Source organism: Tinamus guttatus, unplaced genomic scaffold (assembly GCF_059628265.1).
Source record: "Tinamus guttatus ecotype Peru unplaced genomic scaffold, ASM5962826v1 Tinamus_guttatus_pri_ptg000227l, whole genome shotgun sequence".
Classification (NCBI taxonomy): domain Eukaryota; kingdom Metazoa; phylum Chordata; class Aves; order Tinamiformes; family Tinamidae; genus Tinamus; species Tinamus guttatus.
This window is the reverse complement of record NW_028288761.1, coordinates 2,902,302-2,928,919: the sequence shown is the minus strand read 5'-3', so window position 1 is coordinate 2,928,919 and position 26,618 is coordinate 2,902,302. Positions and strand designations below refer to the sequence as shown.

At 46.9% G+C, this 26,618-nt stretch overlaps 1 protein-coding gene across 1 annotated transcript in view; it reads left to right on the top strand.

Moving 5' to 3' along the window:
- Positions 1-26,248, top strand: part of MB21D2 (Mab-21 domain containing 2) — a 57,056-nt gene extending 30,808 nt beyond the window's left edge. The window contains exon 2 of the mRNA XM_088525534.1: positions 24,222-26,248. Within this exon, the coding sequence (XP_088381660.1) occupies positions 24,222-25,486 (1,265 nt within the window). The 3' untranslated portion in view covers positions 25,487-26,248. The remainder of the gene's footprint in view (positions 1-24,221) is intronic.
- Positions 26,249-26,618: the final 370 nt, after the last annotated feature.

Sequence of the window (26,618 nt, the reverse complement as noted above, 5' to 3'; positions counted from 1 at the left end):
ATAAAACTGAAAACCTGCAACTTCCCCATCCCTTTCCTCTAGATACAGTTTTTCTGTTTGTAAAAGCTATCTCTTAACTTCGTGTAGTTTTCTTTGGAACTGACAGTTCCTGTTGCTCATGTGCAGTTTCTCTGTAATATTTCACAAGCAATTTCCTTCATGTGGCAGTGGGTGTGTGTCACCAGTGGGGTGACGGAGGGCACAAGCTGGGATATGCCAGCTGGCTAGTTTTGGTTCCTATTTCAGGGGGATTTTTTTTGTTGCTGTATTGCATTTCTGCAGAGCACAAATGTGCTGTGTATTCTCTTGCATGGTAGAGGTAAAGCCAATGCCACATAGTTGGAGAATAAAAGAGCTTCCAAGTGTCCGTCGCAATGGCTGAACGGCGCAGCTGAAGCCCGTGGCTCGGAATTGGTACCCTGGAGTTCTCATGACCTTGTGTCACTAACACAGTTGTTTTTCAGAAGTGCACCTAGTTTTGAGTCTTTCCTGCCTTGAAATGAAGCTCATCCCAGCATGGTGGTGGCATCAGGAAAACACAAGGTGTGAAAATAGCATGTTCCCAGGCCTTGGTGGTAGATGAGAGCGGACTTTTTATGCAATTTCTGCCCAAGTTGTGTTGCCTTGTCCCCCCCATCTCCCTGGCAGTGGCAGTGAGCTGCACAGCCCTCGCTACATCCCCACGCAGGATGGATGAAATGGCAGCTTCCAGGGCACGGATGTTGACAGCTCAGGGAGAACTGTCTTGGCACAGGGAGCACAGAAGTGCTTCACTCGCATTCTGTGCCAGATGTCTGCTTATTTCTGGCTGCTGGAGTCATGCTATCTCTGGAATGGGTGGGGAAAAAAACGGGGATTTGAGCAGTGGAAAGCAAGCTGGCTATCAGGGATGGGAAAGAGAGGTCAGGCCTGGCTGATGCTCAGGGATTTGCAGCTCCTTCTGGGAGCAGAAGCCACACAGGGGTAGGTGGTCCGCTACAACACTTGTGGGCAGCTTCAGGCCCTGCTGCTCATCACCCTCTTCAACATCCACATGAAATACATGTGAGTCTGGCCTCACGCATGCTTGGCATGAGCAGAGGCAGGAACATGCCTCGGAGAGCAGGAAACGTGCTTCCTGGAAATCTGGCCAGGAGCACAATGGGAGCATGTTAGACATGGATCGCAGGGTCAGGCTAATGATTAGTCCTACCCCTCCCCAAGTTGTAATTAGTTGCGGTGATGTCACCCTTTGCTCTGACTTCTGTGGCATTAATTACAGAGCTGCAAATTTCCTGCCTTTCCCTTTTAATCACTCGCTGGGAAACACAGAGTTTACACCCTCTTTTGTAATGTCTGTCAGCAGACTTCCTTATTGTGTACTGCAGAGCCTACCCACCGCTCCGAGCAGAAACTGGAAACAGTCTAGATTGGGGTGCTTTTGCGGGCAGCTTTCTGAGCGTGAGCTCACTAGGGGGTAAGCATGGCCCCTGCTCTGCTCCTCTTGAGCCCGAAAACCTGGACACGGGGCCAGGAGCATTGCTGTGAAGCTCCCTAAGACCTCTTTTCACCTCATTTCATTTTAGACTCTGTCCTGAGGAGCAAGATCCAAGATGTGTAAAGCTCACAGTGAGGTTTGTTGGTGGGATAACTGCATTGCGCTAGGAGTTCTCAGTGGAGAGACAGAGTCGGGCTATGGAGGACGAGTGAGATGCCAGGGCCCAGGAATGTCAGCATGAGCTGGCAGGATTTATCAACAGGTCGCTGGGGACCATTTCTCCTTAAGTGCTGAACCCCCAGGCCTGGTCCTGCAATCCCTGAGCCCTGGTGCTCAGAGGAGGGAAGGAGCCTGTGCCCTCCATAGGCGATGCTGCTTTTGGCATGCGGGTGCACAGGACCACCCGTGTCTTATAGCAGCCCTAACCTAGGTAGCTTCTGTGCTATACATAGGGGCTGACACAGGGTGTGAGGAGCCAGGGAGCTGCACTAATACTCCTTCATTTAGAGAAGTTCTTAAAAATACAGGTCAGCTTCTGGTTTTGGGAAGCTAAATCCAGAGTGACCGTGGTGCCATTTGCAGGGTTTATTTAGGTATTGCTGGGCAATATTTGGCCCCAGTATTCCTACTTGCTTCACAGACATTAATTTTCCTGCCCAGCTTCTCGGCGTTCTGCTGCGTGCAGACCTAAGTGAGGCGGCCGCGCGGCTCCCTCGGTCGAACGTCTCCCAGTCAATCCTCCTTTTGTTTTGGGCGACTCTCCCCTTTGAAGTGGGGTGCATCTATCACAATGGATCCGTCAGTAACACGAGGGGAAACATATCCCATAATCAGGCGCGTTCTGTCTAGAGGAAAGTGTTTATTATATGCAACTTGTTAGGGACTGTCAATCATCCAGGCTGCCTTTGTTGCTCCATAATGCATCATTAATGATGGCTGCTGCTATGCATTTAATTTCATTGCACACTAGAGCCTTGTCTCTGTCTCCCCGTTCCCTCCCCCCTCCTTATTATACCAGCAGCACAGGAGAAATTAATAAATTGATCCAGGGAGGGAGAGCTGCAGGCTTGCTACGGGCTATGTTCAGTGCCCTCGCTCGCACCGAGTCGTGTCGTACCCCAAGAGAAATCTCTCGGATGCCAGCGGAGCTATGCTGGGATCAAGGTGCTCCTTGCCCTTCATCGTGGGAAGGGGACTGGCACGTGCCTGCACATATGTGACTACACATAACCGGACACCTAAAGAAGGACCAGAGGTATCTCACAAAAGTGGGCTGTTGAGTGCTGGGGAAGTGATTGCCACGTGCTTTTCAACCCTTCATCTGCTCCCACCTTTCGATCTCTGAGCTTGGACAACATGCTGATACTTTGCTGCCTGATGTTTTGCTCATTCAGACCAACTCTGAACTGTCTTCCTAAAGAAAAAAAATCCCTATTTGAGGCTGATAAGAGGCTGGTGTTGGAGTTTTGTTTGTTTTTTTAAATAAACTTAACTGTGTGATTTGGGATTGGCCTGTTTGAAGTCCTGGAGCTGTTTTTCCCCCTTCTGTCAAAATCTGCAGCCTTCATCTACAGCTGAATTTCAGCTGCCGATACTGGCTAAAATAGTATTTTTCCTGTCTGGATTTTGCTAAGTGGTTTCAGGTAGTCATCCTGTCCCATGTCTTTCTGAGTATCTTCACATTTTTTTCTGAGCAGAGAGACTTGGGCCTTGGTGTGAGCCACTCTGTTGCGCTTTTCGGGTTAGAAGTGTCCTGGGTTGCCAGGGTCAGTTCCTGCCATGCCGAGAGCAGGAGCTGCCTTTGCCACGGTGAACCTGCCGGCTGGTGACTTCTCGGCAGCAGCAATCTGGCATGAATCCCTGTGCTGCTGCTCCCCACCCATGCTGAACGTTGCCCAGATGGGCAAGATGGTGACCTGCTGTTTGTTCATGTGGAGAAGGCGGTTTGCTTTGGAAGGTGGAAGGTCATTAGAGCACAAGAGCAGAGGAGTAGTTTGTGCTGAGGCCAACACACCCTCCGTCTCTCTCTCTCACACACACACACACACACACACACACACACACACACACACGCAGAGGTGTGCTTTGCATCCCTAGGTTTCTCCGAAGGTTTCCCTACCTTATCTGCATGCCTATTTCACAGAAGGACCCATAACTACTACCCGAACACTGCAAAGAAAATTGGTCAACTTTAGATGGACGACTTTATTTCTCTCCACACCCATGGCTCCAGGCCATGCTCTTTTGGGATTTCCCCCTGGCAAACGGCTTTGGCAGAGTGCTCCAGGCCAGGCTCCAGCTTGTTCGCCTTTATCCCGCCTGTGCCGGGGCAGCCAAGCCTGGCTTTGGGCTTCCGGCAGTGCTGGACAGGATCCCGCTCCGCTCCGCGCAGCCACTAGCCCTCCCTTGTGTAAAAGTGAGGGAAGGGGGAGCTGCGCGCGTATCCCGAGATGGTTTACAAGAGGGAAAAGCTTGATCATACCACTCATGGACAGCATCTTGGCCTTGCACTCAAGGGAGCATCCTGGCTTAGATGGCAAAGGCCAAGAGCAGAGCTGTTCTAAGCGCCTGTTTAGTGGAGATGTTGCAAAAACCTCTGACCACGTTCCATCCAAAGGGAGCAGCTCAGGAGACTGCTTTGTCTCAGCTTTCCATTGTAAGGGAAAAATAACAGATTTTGACATTCTTTTCTGGAACAGAGCTTGTAACGTTTTTTAAAAAACATTTTGCATGTTTTTATTAGATGCTACTGTACGCAGCTTTAGTTGATTTGAAGTATTTTTAGATTCTTCCTCTGATTAATGATTTCTGGGGTTCTCTGGCCTTGTTTCAACTCAAAAGGCAGTCAAGTTTCAGAGTCTTTTATCCTTGTCATAATGTATTTCTGTCTTTGTGTTGCTCTGTGGATTTGTTTGATATTTGTTTATTGCAGAAGAGAACAAATTTTACCTTTTGGTTCCAGATGAATTCTAAGACCCTTCATTTCGCTGTGGTCACATTCTGCTATTGCGTTCCCTGCCATAGGGTTACCTTCTCCCACAATATAGCATTAATTCCTCTGGTACCTCCAGCGGAACAAGCTACAGCCCAAAAATGGCAAGACTGGCCTTTTAGTGCTGGGGTGTGAACCTGTTTTCCTAGGACAAGTACCAGTCACTGGGATCAAGGGAGTCACGATGGTCTCACCACAGTGCTGAGGATATATACTGGCTTTTAATGTAATGATTTTTGTATGGTTTAAACAATTTGGCAGAAAACTTAAATTCACGCTCCTGGGAGAAAAGTGTGACGGTGTAGTGAACAATCTTTCTTTAAAAAAAAAAAGAAGTTGACTACTCTCTGTGACTCAAAATTTTCTTCAACTGTTTAATTTGACCCTCCGGGGATCAGATTGATTCCTTAAATCTCATTGAATTTAACTAGTAAAAAGGGTTTATCAATTTATCTGCTAATTCTTTCCTCTGCTATAGTACAAACTTTTTCAGAGCTGACTTTGCCATTAAAAAAATACTGCTGCTGGATTGCAGCAACCAGACAAAATGCATACAAGGCTTAGGTAAGTCCTAGTGATGGTGGAAGAGAGACTAAGAAGAAAGGTAGTAATAGAATGAGGTTTATGACTGCATGCTGCAAACAGCTTTTTGCTGTTTTTTTTTTTTTTTCTTTCATTTATCGTCGGTGAATTTTCAGTCTTGCTGAGTCTTAAGGATGCTGCTCTGAACTTTAGTACTGCCCCTCTCGTGTATGGCTATTGTAGAGCAAAGAATTGCTCATGGAGCCTTAAATCGCTGCTTGAAGCCTTAACATCAAATCATGATTCTCTTCAATCTCTCCGGCATGGGCCCACTACCTCTGATTTTCATGTCTCACCAACTGCTATTTTTAAACGTTGTGAATGGAAGAGGCTGCCGCAGATAAAGCTGTGTGGTGCAAAGACGGTTGCAGACTTGTAAATGGCTCCCACTCCCTCATGTGCCTCATAACCTCCTGAATTCCCAGCTCAGCATTTTCCTCCTGCCGGGAAATGGCTCCTACCTTGGAAGCTGCTCCCAAGAGATGAGAGCGGAGCTCTGTGCTGTCAGGAGCTGTTATTTCAGGCAATTAGACAGAGATCAGCTGACTCCTCTTAGGTTTGTAAGTGTCTTGCTTTCCTGCGACTGCTTCATTTCTAGCTGGTTTGAAGGTTACGTGTGAGGTAACCCTTCCTGTTTGCCCATGTGTACTCTGTTTCTGAAGCTGTTTTTTGGCTGCTCTTTCACTGTCTGTGGAGTTTTCAGCAGCTAGTAATGCTGCACTGAGGTAGCCTTAGTTTTAGTGTGAGTAGTTTGCCCAGTCTCTGAGGGTGGAAATACAGAGAAAATAGATGTGGATATTGCTGAAGGCAGAGGCAAATGAAGAAGCAGATTTATTGCCTTAGAGATGTGTGCTCTGCCGTGATTGGAAGGAAATACGGAGCGAGAACTAGAGAATCACATCAATAAAATGCAACTCTTCACACACCCTTTGGCTACATCTTTCGTTAGGAGGTGCCTGCCATCCGTATGCTGAACACTGCTGCCTACCCGCCTGTCTGTTCCTGTGCTCACTCTGTGCAGGTGCTTCTGCTGGGCTCTGTTTTTAGGTTAAATATTGTCACCCAAAATAGGCAAGGCAAATCTGTCCCCAGAGAAGCCACAGTCCTTGTCCGTGAAAGGCCAAGATCTGCTTCTTTCCATTTTAGGTTGCATTTGGAATATGAAATCAATGTGAGAAAGTAAAGGGGAAGCTGAGCCAAAGCTACTGGAAGGAGTATCAGCCTATCTGGTGACCTGGGCATCATCCCCAAACCATCCTGTATTTGGGAGGAATTATGAACTCTCCATGACTTGGTTAAGCTGCCAAATGTGTTTTGTCTTTCTGTGTCTCCCAGCCTGTATATTAACTGACGCAGAGCTAGTGTGCAGAAAACCCGAATGTTTCATCTTGGAGATGGGCTGCCCTGGCTAGTGAGATGGTTTCTACCAAAGCGTTGTTTGAAAGAGGTCTCCTTGACAACTAAGTTCCCTGGCAGGGGTCTGTTATCATTTGGTGGAAGCCAAACAGAATCTGGAAGGTAACCAAATGCCGGGAGCTGGCCAGTCTGCTATTTTAGACATCTTCAATAGCAAAGGCAGCGGAAGATCTGCCCACATCCAGAAATAGTGAGGCGGTGAGACACTTGGCGCCCTGCTTGTACCTAGGCAAGTGGAAGGAAAAGTGAGTGCTCACAAAGGGCCTTGTGCTCAAAACACTGGTTTTGTCATTGTCTGTGCTCCTCTGGCTGCTGGCCTTTCCTGAAAATGTCTGAAGGGTAGAAGAGCAGAGACTCCGGTATCGAGGATCAGGTGATAGTGCTCCTGGTAAGTCTGCTGAGTACTGAAAAAGGCCAGGGCTTGGCCAGGTGGAGTCACGGAGAGGGGAGCCAGGGAGCGTGGCCATGTGCCAGCCTGTGGAGTGGGGTGGCCAGATCAAGAGAGGGGCCCAAGGAGGTCAGAGGAGGATAATCCTGCAGTAGTGATGGAGGCTGCAGCTGTTGATGTCAGAGTACAGCATTACAGAGGCTTTCTGCTCTGGATATCACCCTCAGTCACCATCCCCAAGAACCATGTGAAGTGGGCTGCATAAAGTGTCATCCCTTCTTCACCTTCAGTCAAAGTCCCATGGGATGTTCTTGGACACTCAGCTGGGGCAACCTGCAGGTGCGCAGTGCCTGGGACAGGGGATTGCCCAGCTTGGCATGGGTTTATAAACCCTGTGAGGGCAGCTGGAGGGGCAGGTGGCACACTCCTGGGCCTGGCATTTAGAGATGCTTCTGTGTGCAGCCCTGCGGTGACAACTGAGCTCAACTTCCAGTTCAGCTTGCACCAAGCCCTGATTCCCTAGTGCTCTGTGTAGCAAGCAAGGCAGCTTGGTAGTCTGCTCTGCTTCCTCTGAGCATGGAAGCAAGTCAGGAGCCCAGGAATGGAGCTGGGGGGCAAGCGAGGGCTCTCCAGTCCCCTGGAAGCCACTTCCCACTATGCTTGGCAGAGGCACCCAACTTGTGCTAGGCTGCAGGGCCTTGTAGGCAGGCAGTCGTCCTTGTAATAGAGACTTTATCTCCTGCAATGCCTGGTGTTCCTAGTTCCCACAAGGAATTGTACGTTGCTGCTCTTGTGCTTTGGGACTGCAAAGAGTTAGGTTGGGTGCCAGAAGTATGAGAAGATGTTAGCAAACCCGAAAGAGCTCCTTGTGCAAAAATGAGCACCTAGGAGATGACATTAGGGGCAGACTCAGAAGAGTACTGAGAATGGACAGCGTGGCCAATTCCTGTGTATGGAAAACTTCTCAAGCACCTGCAGCACTTTTCCACTTAGTGCTAGGACCTGGATGCAATGTAAACACATCTTTGGGTTTCAGGATTAGGAGGCCTTGGGAGGCACAGGTCTGTGTGTTCCTGTTAACTTGGTACGTGGAGGTATCAGTGAGGATGGCTCATCCTCTGTGTCATAGCCCAAAATGGCTTGAAACAAAACATAACTGTGGTTCCTGCTCAAGTGACGGAGCTGTTGCTGACTGCTGTTGTATAACTGCTATCCGTGCTCCTTTCTCTTCTCTGTTACCTGGGAAGTTTGCGATCTGACTCCAAACACAACCAGTCCCAACTGTGCTTATGTCATTCCACAACTTGGGATGTGCTCGAGGAGGCAGATTTAGCAAAAGGTGTGAATAAGTCCTGGGAAAGAGCAAGCGGGCAGCATGTTTCATGTTTGCTTCCTCGCGTTTGGGTGAGTCACGCGCTGGCAGTGGTCCTGTATTCACCTCGCTGAGGGGAAGTGCGGAAGAGCCCCGTGCTAATTTGCTGAAAAAGAGCCAAAGCCAGAGATTCAGCTCCTCTATGTATTGATTCTCTTTCTTCTTCCTCCAACTTAGCAGCTTTTAGAGGATGATACAAGGGGGAGAGCCGGGATACTTACTGTGCAGAGGGGTTTGCTGCCCATGGCCTTGCACCAGCCCTGCCCCGGGCAGGCAGGGGCCATGGTGGCTGATATCTGAGCTGGCACAAGTCTCTTGCAGGGGTGCCATGCTCCTGTCCTCCTTCACTGCTGGGAAAGCAATTCCAGTTAGGTGACCTGAAATGCTTTCAGCTCATAATTACTTTATTATTATTATTATTTCTGGTTTTCATCAATAGCGATGTTATACTTTGTGCTCTTACTGAAGCTGCAGCTTTTGGAGTCAGTAGATGATGCTGTCAGAGCCCCCTCCCCCTTTTATTTTTATATTTCTGAGAAGTGAGAAGAGGTGTGGAAATGCAGTCTGGCAGCTCGTAGCCCGGGGCAAAGGCAGCAAGGAGTGGCAGCATGTTTCTGCGAGCCAGGTCTGTACTCAAGCTCCTGGTGTGGTTTTGAACACCAGGGTTGGCAGAGCTGCCTTTGATCCAGCCGGCTGCGTGCTGGGAAAGGCAGGAACTTGCAGGAGAGGCGCAGTGGGCTTGCGTGCTGCCCATGGCCCCAGGTCAGCACAGCGGAGCAAAAAAAGAAGGGAGGGAGAGGCTGCTCTTGCTTAAGTCAGTTATTTGGGGAATGCAGACATGGTTTGGGGGTTCTCTCCACCTGGGGCAGTTCATATGCTGTACATCACAAGCAGGCAAGAGCCAGCTCTCCTCTTGCATGCAATCCAGTCACTGCTCTCCAGCAGCACAGGCTCCCCTGAAGCCTGACTCCTGCACTTCCTCCCTGCCTTAAGCAGTCTTTGCTTCACTTGCTTCTGCGGCTGTTTCTTGTGTTGCACACACTCTGGTGACAGGCCTGTGAGCTGAATAGCCAGGGCTTTCAGGAGCACCACTCTTAATCCCAGAGTGTCTGGCTTCCCTTTGCTGTGAGCCCAGCTCAGTGTAGCTGTGGGAAACTGAGGAGCAAGGGGAGGGAGGGAAGTCCCTGAGTGCCCAACCTGCTGCAGTTCTTCTCCAGACCCTGCCACCAGATTCAGCGTTGTTCCCCAGATGGTCTGCAGGTTTTGCAGCTGAGTTCCCCTTGGCCACTTAATTCACTTCTGCTGGTTCCTCTGCTCTTTGGCAGATGCATGCCCTGGCCTCTCTAAAATGTGTGGTTTCCAGCCTGCAATCCATAAACTGCCTGCTCCTTCCAGCCCTCCTTCAGCAAGTGACGTGCATCTTATGAGGCCAAATTGCTGGGCTGGCAACCGTGCCCTGCATGGAGCCCCTCTCCTTTTAACTGCAGGAAAAGGAAAATGGGTTTGGAGATTCAGGATGATCCATCCACCCTGTTTTCCAAATTCCTAACAGGGATGGGGGGGGACAAACCTGTGCCCTTCCCTAAAGACCCAGATTTTACCTTCCTCTAGCTGCAGACCAGATCAGGATCAGAAATGGGCTCAATGTGTGAGTTGCTACTGGTTATGTTCCTCTTGAGCCAGCAAGTGAGATAGCTGAACTGTATCTCCCACGAGAGCCCCCTGAGCAGCATTTCTGGGGTGCTTTAGGGTAGCTCTGGTAACAAGAGATAATGTTCATGCCACCCCCAGTGTTTCTGCTAGCTTAAACCTAACTTGTGGGTGTAGCAATAGCTATTGAAATCAGCTTCAGAAGTGTTTGTAGGAGATGCCCAGGATCCTCTGAGAGTTGGCTTGCTCTTGCTGAGCACGGTGCTGTAACACATGCCGCAGCAGCTTTACTAGCACGTTGCTTGTGGTAGCTAGATTTGCTATTCCTGTCAGCTGAAAAGATGCTCTGGTTTCGTTCTAAGGACACAGCCTCATGCCGGATGCGTTGTGCATTGCCAGATGTTCACAACCATCTCTCTTATAACAGGCACATCCAAGGCTGCATGAGTGCCCCCCCCCAAACCACTGTTCATTTGCTTGTCCTGAGATAAGCTGACCCGCAGACCGCTTGCCTGGTCTCTAGTACCAGAGGAGTCCTGCTGTAGCTGTAACCTCCTTGCCAATTCCACAGCACATTGCTCACAGCAGAGGGTCTACATCGTGAATCTCTCTGGAATCATACTGACAAAATAGCAATAAAATTTCTTTGACTAGGAAGCTAGTTTCGGTTCCCAAATGACTTGCTTTTTAGATCCATTCTTAATTTGTTTAGTTTAGATACTTTATAGATTCTATTAAAACTTATAAATTCTGCTTTACAAAAGAACTGTTGCTTTTTTTCCTTAATGTTTCCTCCCTCCTCCCCCACCTCTGGGTAGTCTATCCATTTATTGCAGTGGAACAACTACAAAATCCCAGTGCTGCTCCTCACATATAGAGGTCTGTGCATTCTTAGTTGACACCCTCTGTGTTTCATTTTAAGTGCATCAAGTTTACTTTTGCTGTATTCACTCTGCTCTGAGGATGAAAATAAATAAGGCACACCAAGTAGTTAAGCATCAGTTTTACGTTTCCAGTATTTAGTCTGAATGACCTGAGGGCTCTGTTTCATTTAAACCGAAGTACCTTTTTGCACTGATCATGTGAACTGTTTCTCTGCATCTGTGCAGGTGCCTGCTTGCTGTGAGCTTGCTTGATTTTTAATGAATAAATAGCAAATCTACCTGCAATGATTTATTCAGGGGCAATGCTTCTTTTCATACCCTATCAACGTGCATGAGCAATAAATTTTTTTACAGAGATGCAGTAAGCATCAACCATTCTATTGTCAAACCAGGATGCATGTTGCCTGCTCAGTTATGCTGCTATGTAAAGGGGCATAAATAAAGAAAAATGACACAAAGGGAGCCCTGTACAGATGGTTTGGATAAAATGCTGACCTTCCCCTTCAGTCATCGCAGGCTGGCAATCTGGCATTAAATACTCCACGTAGACAGGTTTGGTGTCTGTCTTCTAGCTTGTTGCCTCCTAAACTTGCATTTCACTCCCACCCTATGCACAGTGTACAATTAGTAAGAGGACTTATGATGTGCATTGGAATAAAATTACGTCTCAAAATCTGTCCTTTGATAAAGGACAGCCTGGCGCTGTAGGTCTCTGTCCTCTCTTTAATGGCAGTAACTGTGTCACACCTGGTATTCTGCTCACCTTAGGCGCTCGTAGGTGCCAGGGAAAGATGTGTGAATGCCTGCATGTATTTTCTTCCCTCACCCGTACTGCAGTGTGAAAAAGCTGTTGCCTTTTGTTTTCCAGTGGCTCTCTTTTCTCTAACAAATCCCCCAGGCCTGCTGTTCTCTGCAGCCCCAGCACGCTGATGCATTCGTGCCATCTGCTGACGGCAGCCGTGATTGCATGTCCCCGTTTTGGTGGCGGTTTTCTCGGCTCCTGGGGGATATCGTACATGGAAGGAGAATGAACCATGCTGATAGCAAAGGGGAAATGTTTCCTGTCCTCACATGTTTGTGGCTGGGTAACTAGCTGTAACGTTTGAAATAGGATTTGAAGCTCAGTGGTTATGCTCTAAAGAAACAGTAGCAAAACAGGATACTTAAAGCTCAGAAAAGCAGAGTTGTGTTAGTAGCATCATGATTTCATAAGTCACCTGTGTGGGAAGGAGTAAAATGGTCCTTTTGCAAATCCAGAGCTCTGTGGGGTAATTTTTGCTTAGTTTCTGTCCTGGTTCACAGGACAGGTGTGAAGAGCAAGAACCTGACATTTCTGAGATTTGAAGGGCTTTAAAGGAGAGTGCTTTAGAAAGCCCTAGGATGAGAATGACAAGGAAGAAAAAGCCTTGCTCATTCTCTGCCAGGCTTGCAGATTTCCTTTTCTCTCCTGCCTCTTGACCGTCTGGTCTGTAATGCTATGTTCTGTAGCCCCAGCGCTGTCTCAAGGCTTCCCGCCCGCCAGTCCGGGGTGATGCGCGTTGGGGACGCGGCGCAGAGCTGGGGGCAGCAAGGATGGAGCTGCCCGTCACGGCAGCAGCTTTTCCAGCCCCAAGGACGGTGCGGCGCAGTGCACGTTGTTCTGTCACTGATTGGCTTCAGCTGAAAAGCAGCATTTCTGTCCCTGCCTCTGCCGGGCCTTTCCCCACTTGTTCCTGGGAACAAGTAGGACTGTGCTCACATGCCTTGGAGGCAGGAGCCGCACATCAGCCTTGTCTGACTTCAGGGACAAACACCCTTGAGACAAACACCAGCTCACACCCCTATAGCCCTGCTTTCAGCTTCTGCATTTAATTCTGTTGACTGCGAGCAAATTCAGGAGGCCTGTAATCTTCATTTGTCCATTAATCACAGCGGGTCCAGCTGTCAGTGGGAAACCGCTGAGGATGGTTATTAGTTGTTGCCTTCTCTGAAGCGGGACTGTGTTCAGACAATATCCATTCCTCCTGTTCTGGGAAGTGTTTTCATGCCAAGGATGGGGAGCCCTGCGGGAACTGGACATCCATATGGGGATTTTACAGACCCCTTTCACAGCAGTGTCTCTGAAATACAGGTCTGAAATTCAGTGAGATTTCTTACTACTGACTTCATGGGAAAGATCTGCACTCTCTGAGTAGCCTGCCTCTTGTAAGCTTATCTTCTTTATACTATGCATTTGTTTTGTCACTGCTATGGATATATTAGAGAATGTCAGATTAAAATTCAAGGTTATCCAGTGTGTAAAACAATAAGGAAGGAACTTTATGTGCACAGCTTTGCTGGGACAAAAATCTGCCAGAATATGATGTTCTTCCTTGGGGCTTATTGCTGGAGTCATATCAGGTTTTCTATTAAATAAATGGAGTATAAGTGGAGTACTTCCAACTTCCACATTTTCAGAGAAACTGAAATTACTAGATTTTTGGGTTTAAATTTTAAAAGTTGGCCCCCTTTCCCCTGTCCTCCTTGCAAAATGCTTGAAAAAGTATGAAGCTTGAGGATACTGCTAGGGCTTTGTTCCCTGTACTTTGCTCATGAATGCTTGAGTTAGGGACATTGCCTCTTAAAACTGTGAGATTTGGTGAATGGGATCCTGCTCCCCTCCTGAGCTTTTGAGTCACCTGGACTAAGAGGCCCTGGCAGGAGGTGAAATCTGAAGAATGACCTTTGAGTGTCACTCAGAGGAGTATCGTCTTTTGCAAGAGGACTTTGAGGTTCTCCTCCATGAGGTCTTTTCCCAGACTTTCTGGCACTTCTTTAGAACCAAATCTTGCTTCTGTTCACATTCCTTCTGCTAGATTTTAATAAGAGAAAGGACTTTGGGACTAGGCTATTGCAGAGAATGTCTTCCTGGAACATATTTTGTGAATTTTATATCTGGTCAGCAATTTTGCTTTCTCTTCTCTCTTTCATCTCACAATTGACCTACCTTGGTGAGCTGAGAGATCACCAGACCTGCTCTAAATGTCTGTGTGAGGCTGTTTTTCGTGTGAGGTGAGCACAGAAAGGTTTTATGAGATATGTGGTGCTGGTTTCCTTGAACTTCTCTGAGTGAGCAGAGCAGACAGAATAGGGTGTGAGTCCCATGCAAAGGGCTGTGAGCATCAGGCATGTGAGCATCATGCTTGAACTGGCATTAGCATTGTCAGGCCTGTTCCTGAGGAGTCCTCCAAAAGCAGAGCCCTTGTCTCACTGCGAGAGTTTGCAGCTAGCTGTGAGCACTACCAGACCCCGCAACACCTCCACCTGCTTCTCTTTCCATCATCCAACTCGCTGCTGGCATGGGAGGAAAGGACGAGTGGCAGTACCAGGATCTTGCAGGGCCACCTGGCTGAGGGACTCCTGACCTCCTGCTGCTCTCTCAAAACCAAAGCATTGCACTTTTGGAGTCCCAGCGACAGAGTGACAGTGGGATTTTACTTTGTGCCTTCGCACCAGGTGGCCCAGGTTCTGCCTCTGTGCTGTAGTAACAGTTCTTTAACCCTCTCTCCTCTTGGCTGCTACCATCGCTGTGGGGATAAGAGGTCCTTGATGGCTGCTGGGCCTTGGCTGTCGTTGGAGATGGAATCTGCACAGTGCTTCCTGCTGCGTGCTTTAGCAGATGACAGGGCTCAGTTGCACATAGCCTATAAAATCTGAGAATTTAAGGGCTGATGTTGTGGTTCTGGTGTTGTGTAGCTCAGCACTGCTGAACCCAGCTATACTGGCTTCTCACAGAGCTTCAGTAGAGGATCCTAGGGACCAGCCCAGGGATGTGTGGAAGGTAACTGGGAATTCTAGAGGCTGGAGAGAGGATTTATGTGACATCCTCTCTGACAGATTCCTCAGACAGGCTTCTGAGGAGACCTGCTTTCCATCTGTGTTCAGAGGAGGGAAGTCACCTGTGTGCACAGCTCTTCCGAGGTTTGCTGATTTCCTGGAGTCATCCTTTGTCCCCCCCCTTTTTCTGACATGTCCCATCTTACAAAGCTCAACAGATCTATCCATAGGAAGATCAAGAGAGTGAAAGAGACTGATTTAGAGGTGGTTCAGTTCTGATCTTCTCATAGACCCCAGGGACCAAGTAGAACCAATTTCAAGGGAGCATCAAGACCACCCTCTTATGGCTGCTTGTTGCCAGGTAGATCCCACATTTAAGTTTTAGCTTTGCCAGAGATTTAGTGAGAAATTCTTGCATCAAGTACAAAACTCTTCCTGCCCCTTTGCAGCGGGGTAGAGCTGTATTATAGTAGAGGCAGATACAGAGGGTGGGCAGTATTGGCCCAGGTCCAATTCATAAAGAACAGTGCAGTGACTTGCTCGAATTGTGAATAGTCTCTGCTCAGTCCAATGATACCGTAACAGCTGGGGAAAACATTTCCGATATATTAGGTAGCTGTAAGCAGCAGGACAGCCTGTAAGCAGACTTGGCAGGAAGCACTCGGAGTGCATTTTCGATGGAGGCTCTGGTGCAAGTTACAGGATCCAAGGGTGTGGTGGCATTCCTCTGGGCATAGCCCGCCTGCCAGCACCCCAACATAGCAACCTTAGGCCTTTTATGGCAGGCAAACAAATACCAGGCGGTAGCTAAGATCGAAAAGCCGTTGCAGAGAAGCCCAAAGTGCCCTTGCGCCCTTGCGGTTGTGTTCTGCCCACCACGCGCACGTGCCCCTGCTGCTGCCTTCTCTGCGAGCAGGAGTGAGGAGAGCGTGTGCCCGGGTGTAGCGCGACGGCGTTGCTCATCGCTGGAGCGCTGCCGCGTGTCCTCTGCGAGAGGCACCTGGCGCTGACTTGTCAGTTTAGAATAAAAACTGAAGGGTGGCTGAGGACCCAGCGCAAACTCCTCTCGTCTTCTGCACAGTCCCCAGGTTTCCTCTTTTGTTCTTTCCACTGTTCTCCCGCAGGCTCATCAATGCCCTGTATTAAGTAGTGGGGTTGGTGTTGGCTTCTTGGGGGGATATCTTAAAGGTGAAATTAAATCTTGTGGAGGAGTGTTCAGTTGCATTGAGCAAACCAGGAGTGGAGCAGGCCTAATTTAGCAGGCTGAGCTGCTAAGGCATTTCCCAGTGGATTGCAAAGATGTAATGGTTATGCTTCTGAAGACATCCTCGAAGAGGCACCTTTGAATGCTGTGTATGCAGAGTTGGCCACCACATTTTACATAGCACTTAGCAATACTAGGGCCCATCCAAGTGCTGACAGTCAGACATATAGGGGTTAAATAAGCATCCTCTTCAACACGAAAGGAAGCTGACTGACTAACCTTGTAAAATCACGAGTGTTCTGTGGAAGGTGCCACAGCTAGGTGAGTTTCCCACTGTCATTTGCTGTCCTGTACCCTAGCAAGGCAGCAAAACATAAAACTTTTTGACAAAACATGTAATTTGGGGAACACAATGTCATAGGCTGTTGACAATACCAAAAGTATAAATGATTTAGAAAACAATGAGGGACATTCCCAAAAGAAAAGTCTGTTGGGGGCTGCTAAAGACAAAGCTGCAAATACCGCCTCTAGTTTGGGAAATTACAAAGCCAGAAACTCCTTGAAGGATGCAAAGATATTTTATCCTTTCCTTATTCTTATGCTTCTCCTTGACAGCAGGCAGCAGTAGATGCCTGAGACAAAATACTAGGATAGATGGACGTGTTACCTAACTCTCTGAGATTGTGCTTATGCTTGTGTAAAGAGCACGGTAACAGTGAAGGGACTAGGAGGACAAGGGGCAAGACAATGTTTCCTACAGGGAGCTGCATGTTTGCACTCAAGAAGCGTGACCTAGTTTGTGCCCACTGCTGTTACCTTGTAAGCACATCCAAGAGCGGAGGCCTCGTGAATCTCCCTCTGTGTAACATCCTGCTGAATATTTAGCCATGCTTCGTAAGGGTAAGTGGGAGCAGAAATAGCCCATCCAGAAGCCAAAAAGGGCTTGTGTACCCCTTACCAAAGGTGAGTGCCCTGCCCAACGGGTTGAACTGATAAAACAATCTGGCCCGAACAGCTTCTCTGGCATTTCAATTGCAGTTGTGTGGCCATCTTGTACCATTTCCAAAGAAAACTTTGTGTCTTACGCACACTTAAAAATATGCATGCAGTGTACAGAGTGAAGCAGGGAGTAGCAGCAGTTCTTGTTAGTTCCTTTTTGTCCCTTCTTCCTATCACTCTGCGTGTAGCAGCTCTCAGACATCATGACCATGTTGATGGGCCCTAACACACCTCTCACTTGCTTCCTTATTCTTTGCTAGGCTTTCAGACACTCTTATCTCTACTTGGCTAATGTAACTGGAGCAGACTGGCAGGCTGAAAACCAGACATGGCTTTGGAAGATGACTGTTAGACTTTGCACTACCCGGACGGCAGAAAAGTGCTGGAGCCCCTTCTGAGCTGAGCGTGTGCTGTTCAGCTCCAGAAACATCTCGAAGACCTGCGTATTTTAGTCAGCCACATCACTGCAGTAGCATTACTACTGTCTCTGTTTTGGATGTTTGTGACAGCAGTGCCTTTGGGTCTGATTGTCTTTTTTTCTCCTGCATCACAAAATACCCTTCTGCATTGGCATATGGGATTTCAGCTAGCAGGGCACCTTCCCCCAGGGAACTGGAAAAAAACTGGGACACAACTTTAAAGAATGTTTTTAAAGAAAACTTTGGGAAGAAAAAAGAAAAAAAAAAGATTTCTTTTATAAGGGGGGTGCCATGCCCCTGCAGTGTGTTCTGTCACCATATCACAAGATTGCTAAAAGGAGCAGCAAAGTCAGTAGGACACTGGTGTATCAGTCTGCAACCAGCCCTCCCTTCGCGCGCCTCCCGTGTTTGGCTGAACCGGCATCGCACGGGGCTGTTTCCCACTGCCCTCCCGCCCCCTCCGCGCTTCCAGCAGCAAAGTGTGCCTCTAAACCAAAGGCTCTCCTGAACAGCTGACTCGTTCAGTTCTTCTGTGCAACAAAAACTTGTGCTGCTCGTAAATAGATTTGCAATTAGCAAAGGAAACAGAAGAGTCGGTGCAACCCAGCTGCGTTAGAGTTGGCCTCCCATCTCTGCCTTAAAGAAGCCCCTGAAATTCAGCAGGCGTCATGCGGGCATTGCTGGGAGACCTCTGCAGGGATCTTTCCTTAGAACAATGTTCCTTTTCTGCAGGATTTGCTGTTTGCAGCAGAATTGTCAAGAAACTGCAGAGTGCCTATCTAGCGCCTTTGCTAAAAAAGACACAAGCTTTTTGATTTTTTCTTTTTGTTTTTGACTGGCCTGGGATTTCATAGTGTTTTTTTCAGCAGCCAAGGGTGAGAATTACCTGACTGAAGCAGAGAACCCCAAGATTTATCATGAACTTACAAATTTGTTCTCAGCCAATAACATCTGATGTGTATTTTTAGTGCCATCTGAGTAATTTGAAGAGTTTTCTGAGTATCTGGTTAAACTTCCTTTAATTTTGGGCCAACAGGAAGCTAAGGATTTTATACAGAACAGTGGGAGTGTGTTCAGGAGAAACATAAGGAAAGACATGCCCAAGGTTATCCATCTAACTGGGGAGGAACCAGGAGGAAGAGTCTAAAGCCCAAGCTCTGCTGCCTCCTGTGCATGGATGCACCAGTGGAAAGCAGGGAGGTCGGGCAGGGTGTGTGGGGCTGATGCTGTGGCCCTTCCACGTGTCTGCTCCCTGGGCTGCTGCTGGCTTGAGCGTGGCAGGCTCCAGGACAGGGGCTTTTGAGCACCTGAATGAGATAAGGGGCCCTTCCCCTACCTCCAGGCCAGCTGTGTCAGCTACATGGGCTCAGCTTGTCTGAGATCCTGGGCTCTGCTTCCTCACCAAGTGTGGTTCCTTTCCCAGTGACACATTCATGTATCCCAGAAAATGTGCCTGAAGTCAGCCCATGTAATTCCACAGAGCAAACTTCCTGCAAGGGCCCTGTGCTGCTGCTTGCTGGAACTGCTGAGAAAATGAGGGCAAAACAGATCTGTTGAATCAAAAGCAATTCCCAGCATTTCTGGTCTCCTCAGAGAGATGATGGCTTCCTGGAAGCCCTCCGGAGAGTTTCTGTTTGTGGGAATTCACTCATCCCTGGGGCCTCAGAACTGGATTTACAGAGGAATTAAAGCATACGAACCTCTCCACAACAGCGGGCGCTTGGGCTGATTCCTCTCACGAGGAGAATGTAGCAGGGTTTCTTCTCAGGTGCTGGGGGTGCAAGAGCAGCAGTTTGATTTTTTTTTTTTAAATATGATTACTAAAGAGTGTTGATTAAGACAGTGGCCAAGTCTGTGCAAGACAGTGGCTGCAAAGTACAATCTTCTGCCAGGGTATAAGCTAATGGTTTGGAGAGGGCATACGTTAAATGGAAGGTCAACCAATGATTAGTGCCAGAACACCACATCATTGCTATCGATTGAGGAAATGAGCTCCCAAAACTCTTGTTTTGTGGAGATTAGATTACCTGCAAAGTGAGAAAGAAAAAGGGGATAAACAGTGGGAAAAATAGCTGTGGTATTGAATTTCTCTGAAGAAATGCTCAGTTTTAATTCTGCTGTTTTTTTTTTTCTTTTGTGCAAGATAAAGAGCAGAGCTAGGGAAAGGATGCTGCTAATTTTGTCCAGTTCTGTCTTCTGTCCCCTCTACCCACGTGGATGTGTTGATGTGTGTAAGGCCACCTGGGTGTCCCAGTTCTCCCGGTCGCTCATGGATGTTCTCTGCTCTCAGCTGCACCTGCAGCCCTCATGCCTGTGTGCGTGGGGTGGGACTGGGGGTCCCTCTGGCTGCTTCCCACCTCCAGCGTGGGGATGAAAGGCAGGAATCAGTTATGTTTATTCTGAACTGCAGCTGTTTTTAATGGCTAATGTTAGACAGCCCTGTGCTGCTTTGGAAATAAGGCTCGATGGCAAAGTCAAGAGGTGAGCAGAGCAAGCTCAGTAACGAGGAATAACAGCTCCCTAACGTCATTTGTGCTTGTTGAACTCAATGCAGAGCTGCCTGCAGACAGCCTCTTCCCATTAGCCTGGGGTCTTTTCTTCTAGTGAGATAGGGCACTTTTTCTCTAGTGAGAAAGCCCCTGGCTGTGTACCTTATGGCTAGGCTGACAGTCAGTTTGCACATCCCTGGAGAACATCATGCCCTAGAGGTCTCTGGCAGCCCAGGCGAGGTGTCTTTCATAGTGTTGCAGCCTCTTGTTTGCCTTCTGTGCGAAGTGTAAAATACCTACATGGCACCAAGAGGCTGAAGGAAATCTGGTGAGGGACTGCATTGGCTTTCTGAGCCAGCTTGCAAACCTTGGCTAACAGAATGACCTCTTTGCTCACACATTTTCCTGAGGCAGAAATGGCTGCATTTCTAAGACATCAGGAAGGAGCTCGAAGTTGGGAAATGCACATATTAGAAATACGTTTGTGTTTTTTTTTTTTTTTTTTTTCCCTTTTGTGATTGCTTTCTTCAAGGGCCAATTTTCAGGTTCTTCCTTATTTATGCAAAACTGGTTACGAAATAGCAGCAGATCTCTGCATGCACTGTGATGGATATGAAACCAATTCGCCCAAAATTCTGTAATGGATTGAAAGCTTTCTACTGCCCTTTTTTTTTTTTTTTTTTAATGGACAGAATAATCTCTCTGTCATGTGCATCAGAGTCCCAGTTCATTCAAGGATGTATCCCAAATGCAGATGTTATGTAAACGTAAAATCTCTTTGCTCTGTCCTTTTTTTCTTCTCCTGGTATCACACTGCTTGGAATAAAAATAAAACCTCTTTCCTACCACAGAAGGAACAGCAATAGAGTGAAACAGTGTTTGCAGAACTAATTTGCTCACCTGTGTTACCCTGAATTGACTGTTCAGTAAACTAACCAGCAAGCATGGCCTACATGTGCTGCTCTCGATTTTTATATTCTCTCCATTTCTCATGCTTCTGAGCATTCTTACCTATTATATTACCAAGTTTCCTAGCTTGAAAGAGTCTTAAAATAGTTACACAGCTAAGAGAACAGAGCTTCTGCAAACACTTGAGACACCAATGCTAAGAGAACCTAAATCTGGTAAATATCAGATATTAAAATATCAGGTTTGCAAAACAGCTTTTTCAAGGGAGCATGTTACACAAGGTATACTTGCAAATTATATGTTTTAGCTGGTAGCAGTAAGGGGTTTCCTAAGCATTTCAGAATATACCCTGATGCCAGAGTTAAGTAAAAATTTCTGCATTTGTCCCTAGGATTTCTGGATTCAGTGTATGTAGAAACTGCCCAGGGTTTCTAGAAATTTCACAAGATTATCTGTAATCCCTACCTACATCTGCTCATGGTACCGAGATGAGAGAATCCATTTGGCTTGTTATTGCTATTATCTCAAGTACTTGAGTCAAGTACCAGTCTTGGTATTTTTCTATGTATTTGTACTTGCACGCTTGCTGGGCTTGAGTGCCTGTTTCTGCTGTGTGGACACATGGTGTTCTGACCCGATGTTTAATTTGTTGGAACATGGAATGGAAGATTTTTGCCAGGGTAGTGTATGCTACATAATATTTGCTAACAAGTTTCCTTGATATCCTTTCTTGTGTTCAAGAGGTATCATGAGTAATGGGTGGGGGAACCAGCTTGAATACACAGCAAACCCTAAAAGCCTTAGTGTATCCTGGATTTGGCCAGCTCCGATATTTATAGAACGCACTGTGCATATTCTAAATATATTTTCCTCAAGGGGAATTCATCTCAACCCCCTGATCCACAGCTTAAAATTGGATCAGCAGATAACTCCTGGTTCAGGCCTTGAAAGAGAAGTTCTGTGTGACTGTGTGGGACACAGTACAAGCATTTGGGTTTAAACTCTGCAGCCATCCAGCTAGAGAGATTTTGGTGATGTATTAAATCATTTCCTTGAGCTGTTGCCTGAATACTTTTTATGTTTCTCCTCTGAACAGGGAAAAAGAAGTGGCATACTAGCAGTGTTCCACGCTTTTCCCTTTTTCGGAATCTACAGCTTTGCAATCCAGTTTTCATGGAGAGCACACAAAGCATTTTCTTTCTCAGGAAGGTGTAGAGAGTGTTCTGTGGGCAGAAAGCATTTCCTGCTGCAAGAATGCTTGAAATTTGGTATTCTCTCACTCTTCCCACCCCCCCCCCCTTTTTCTTTCTCCCCCTCCCCTGTTGTAAAGAAGCAAAGTGTCTCTTCTGTGTGAGTGCCTAGATGACAGTTTCTGGAAAGGTTCTGCCTATGGGATCACTCTTCCTAAAGTGTTTTGCTCCCACTGGGGATAGAAAACCTCCTCTTTGCTGGCTGGGCTTTTGCAGTCCATGCAGTTGCAGCATGGACAGCGCTCGCTTTGCCCAGTGCAAGCTCTGCTTTGCGTTGGTGAGGCCCATGGTGCTGAGCAAGGGTGTAGGAGTAGTGCTGCAGGAATAGTCCTGCTCTCAGACTTTTAAGGTTTGTATATATTATATATATGTGTGTGTGTATGTTATACATATCCTGTGCCTTAAAAAGTAGGGGTTAAGCCCCACTTGCTGTTGAGTGATTCTTCCGTAAGGTGATTATGTTCTGTCTGCCTCCCGCAGGAGCATCTGCTGTGGTAAATGCCACAGATCACAGTCATGAATGGAGAATTTAGGCTCAGTATGGGTGCAGGACTGGCCATCAGGACCCTGACGTGTCCTGATTAGCTGTACTGCCCCACACTAAGATTAGGTACTGCCTTGTGTGCTCAGAAGAAGCACTTGTCCTTGTGGTATGATTGACCCAGATTCTGCTCCAGGGGTCTGGAGCTCAACTTGTGACTGGGATCTAAAGTCTCAAGGCTGCTTGCCCTGATTCAAGGACAGAATTTGGAAGGAGTGGATCAGTACTCACTTCAGAAGTGATGCGAATCAGCTGGAAGCTGCACCCGGATACCTTTAGAAATCTCTCTTGTCTAGGTTTGAAAAAGGAGTGACCACTGCTTACCTAACCTGAGGGGTAGATAAAGTTGTGCAAGACTTTGCCACTCCATGGATCAGGAAAGTCTCAGAAAATGAGGTTGACAAGCTTTTTTTTTTTTTTTTTTTTTTGGTTATTATTCTTTAAAGGAAGCATGGGGCAATAGCAGGTGGCAAGATGGCAGAATGGGATTAGCTGAGGATTTAGCAAGAAGAGTTTCTTAGCACTCAAGTGCTGTTCCCTTCTCTTGGAACTTCCTAATGTATCTGTCTGTGGTTCCTGGTCTGATAGTTTGATTTATAGCTCTCTGGCTCACCTTCTCATGGCTCTTCCTGTTTATTCTCACTGATGTCTCTCTAAGAACGCCTTCCTCGTATTAGAAGGTCTAAATTAGAGCACTCTCAATGTAAACAGAGCATAGTGCCCTGTGAAAGATAGAGTAATGCATGCCAATAAAAATAAGTTCATCCATTTGTGCTTGTAAGAAATAGCAGTATATTCTGCTTGCAGCAATTGTGAGAGATTCAGTTTCTTCATCCAGAGTCACTGGACTGACTTTTCTCATGGCCTGGTTGTGTTTTCTGAACTTACTGTGGGAAAGAATCAAGAGCTTTTAACCACAAAATGGACACCAGGAATGAAGCAGCCTAAGCAGCAGGAGCAATCTAAGTACAGAGCTCAATTTTAAGCCTAATTTGAGCACTGATTGAGGTGCTAATATCTCAAGTACTACGTGGAGTCTCTTTGCCATTAAAATTTTAGGAACAAAATAATTATATAGCTAAAGTACACAGTAAAAAAAAAAAAGAAAAGGCTTGCAGAATTAATGCAGGCAGTACAGAGTGAGGGGAAGGTGTCTGGCTTTGGTAGAGAAAACAGAAATGTGTCTTCATGGCTGTGCTCTGAGGAGCTTACCAGATATGGCCCAGTGCTATCATTTCAGCTTCAACAGCTAACTACTCATGTTGTCTTGTTCATCTGTGAATGCAAAGCATACTGGTAAAATCCAGTTTAGGATTACACCTGCTTGCAGTAATATTTGCAGCTATCCCATTCGTTCACACAAGCCAAACCTCACTGTGCCAATCCAGCTTTTTTCTTAGATCAGAAAATAAGAACAGTTGGTCACTTAATATTCTCATTTCTTTTTCAGCTTTAGAGAATAGCATTTGGATATGATGGAAACAAGGTGAAATATGGTGAAAAACTGGTGTAGAGGAAGTTTAAGTTAAATGTAGTCCTGCAAATAGCTTAGCTGTACTTTGACAGAGGCTTCTGTTTTTTGTTTTTTGTTTTTTGTTTTTTTTCCTATTGCTCCCAATTTTAGGATGAACTTCACTCATTTCCAGGAGTGCAGGTTGTGTTTTGCCCTTGAGTCACGTGGGACTAGGGCTTGGCTGCATTGGGCCTGATTTAAGTTCGTGTCACTCTAACAGTGTAGGTACCCGTGGTTGTTCTTTTTCCTCTGAATGTGGTTAGGTTTTAAACCTGGTTAAACTGTGAATCCCAAATCTGTTTGACTTCTCTTAAAAAGACTCTTCTCTCCTTTTTCTCCAGGCATGGTACAGAAACTTGACCAGAAGCTGCCTGTAGCCAATGAATACCTGCTGCTTTCGGGCGGTGTGCGGGAAGGTGTAGTGGACATTGATCTTGATGAGCTGAATGTTTATGCACGAGGGACGGACTATGACATGGACTTCACCCTGCTTGTGCCCGCACTGAAGCTGCATGATCGCAACCAACCGGTCACGCTGGACATGCGGCACTCAGCTTTGTGCCATTCCTGGCTGAGCCTTCGGCTCTTTGACGAAGGAACTATCAGCAAGTGGAAGGACTGTTGCACAATTGTGGACCATATCAACGGAGCTACTAATTATTTCTTCTCTCCAACAAAAGTAGCAGACTGGTTCTATGACTCCATTAGCATTGTCCTCTCTGAGATCCAGAAAAAGCCTCAGCGAGGGATGCCAAAGGTGGAGAAGGTAGAGAAAAATGGGACTATCATATCTATCATTTTGGGAGTGGGCAGCAGCCGCATGCTATATGACATTGTCCCTGTGGTGTCCTTCAAGGGTTGGCCAGCAGTGGCCCAGAGTTGGCTGATGGAGAACCATTTTTGGGATGGGAAGATCACAGAGGAGGAGGTCATAAGTGGGTTTTACTTAGTGCCTGCATGTTCCTACAAGGGGAAGAAGGACAATGAATGGAGGCTGTCATTTGCCAGAAGTGAAGTGCAGCTGAAAAAGTGCATCTCCAGCAGCCTCATGCAAGCCTATCAGGCCTGCAAAGCTATCATCATCAAACTGCTTTCCCGCCCCAAAGCCATTAGTCCCTATCATTTACGGAGCATGATGCTTTGGGCTTGCGACAGGCTACCCGCCAGCTACTTGTCTCAGGAGGATTACGCTGCTCATTTCCTCCTGGGTCTCATTGATGATCTCCAGCACTGCTTGGTCAACAAGATGTGCCCTAACTATTTTATCCCTCAGTGCAACATGCTGGAGCACCTCTCTGAAGAAACGGTCATGCTGCACGCGCGGAAGCTGTCCTCGGTCCGCTCGGACCCTGCCGAACACCTCCGAACTGCCATTGAACATGTCAAAGCGGCCAACCGGCTGACGCTAGAGCTCCAGCGGCGCGGCAGCACCACCAGCATCCCCTCTCCGCAGTCAGATGGAGGAGATCCCAACCAGCCTGACGACCGATTAGCCAAAAAGTTGCAACAGCTAGTGACTGAGAACCCGGGGAAGTCCATCTCTGTCTTCATTAACCCAGATGATGTCACAAGGCCCCACTTCAGAATCGACGATAAATTTTTCTGAGCTTTCCTCAATGTTTCTTTGGAATTTTTGTTTTGTTTTAAGGAACTCTTATGGTGTGTAGGTTTTATTGGTTGATTTTTCTTGATGACTCAGTCCCTTGGTTTTTACATATCCAGCATATATTGGATCTGTTGAGAACAGTATGAATAAATTATAATTCCTGGTTCTGCAGGACAGTGCAGATTTTGAAACAGTATGTTATGGTTTCATATGCTGCTTTCGTTTTTTTAGCCCACCCAGCCCCGTTGTCTGTGAGTAGTTTCTAAAGGAGAACAGGCACCATAAACACACATACCTGTGTTATATATAATTTTTTTCAAGCTTCCATAATTTATGTATGTTTTTGGGCCAATGAAGGGAGAACTCACCTTCCATTGCTAAGGAAATTCTCTTTTTCTTTCAATGAGCTTCCATCACCCTAAAGAAATGATGAGAGACTCTGAGCTGGAAAGCATTGCTGGCAATTTGATAAGGCCAAACCCATGGGGCTGAAGCCCTGTTCATCTGTTCTTCACACTTGTCACAGTAGGGGAGAAGGTTGACGTTAGAGAAATGAAGTTGCAGCTTTTGAGGGGAAGAGTTGTTTTTGTTTCAAACTACTTTTTGAATGTAATTGTTCACAATTGGACCCTGTACAGTCCAGAGAGTTGTTTCTGCTGCTTTTCCATGCAGAATAACATTATGGAATGTTAGTTTTGGTGTGTGTAATTATTCAAAGCCTTATTTAAATTCTATTAAAGAACATACCATTATTAATGTTAATTGCACTAATGAAATCTCTGCCATTACCTCAGTCCCACTGTTTGTGTTTCTTTTTCCATGAATTAGCTTCTGTTATTAGGTCCCAATACTGCGGATTGCTAGAGGCCCTTTGGGTCTCATGGTTTCAGGTGACAATTATTTGATTGTCTTTTGTAAAAGACTCTTCCTTGTTAGCCCTATTATGTGTGAGAAGCCAGATTTTTGCATTGGCATATTTCTTGGATGTGTATTGTGTGCTGCAGTACATATTGCATTAATATGTATTGCATGTTGTTGAAACAGGTTTACCATTAGATAAGGACGTAATGCTAAAGCAGTGGTATGTGCAAAGTGAATCAGACAGACCTGGAGCAAAGGAGCAATCTTGCCT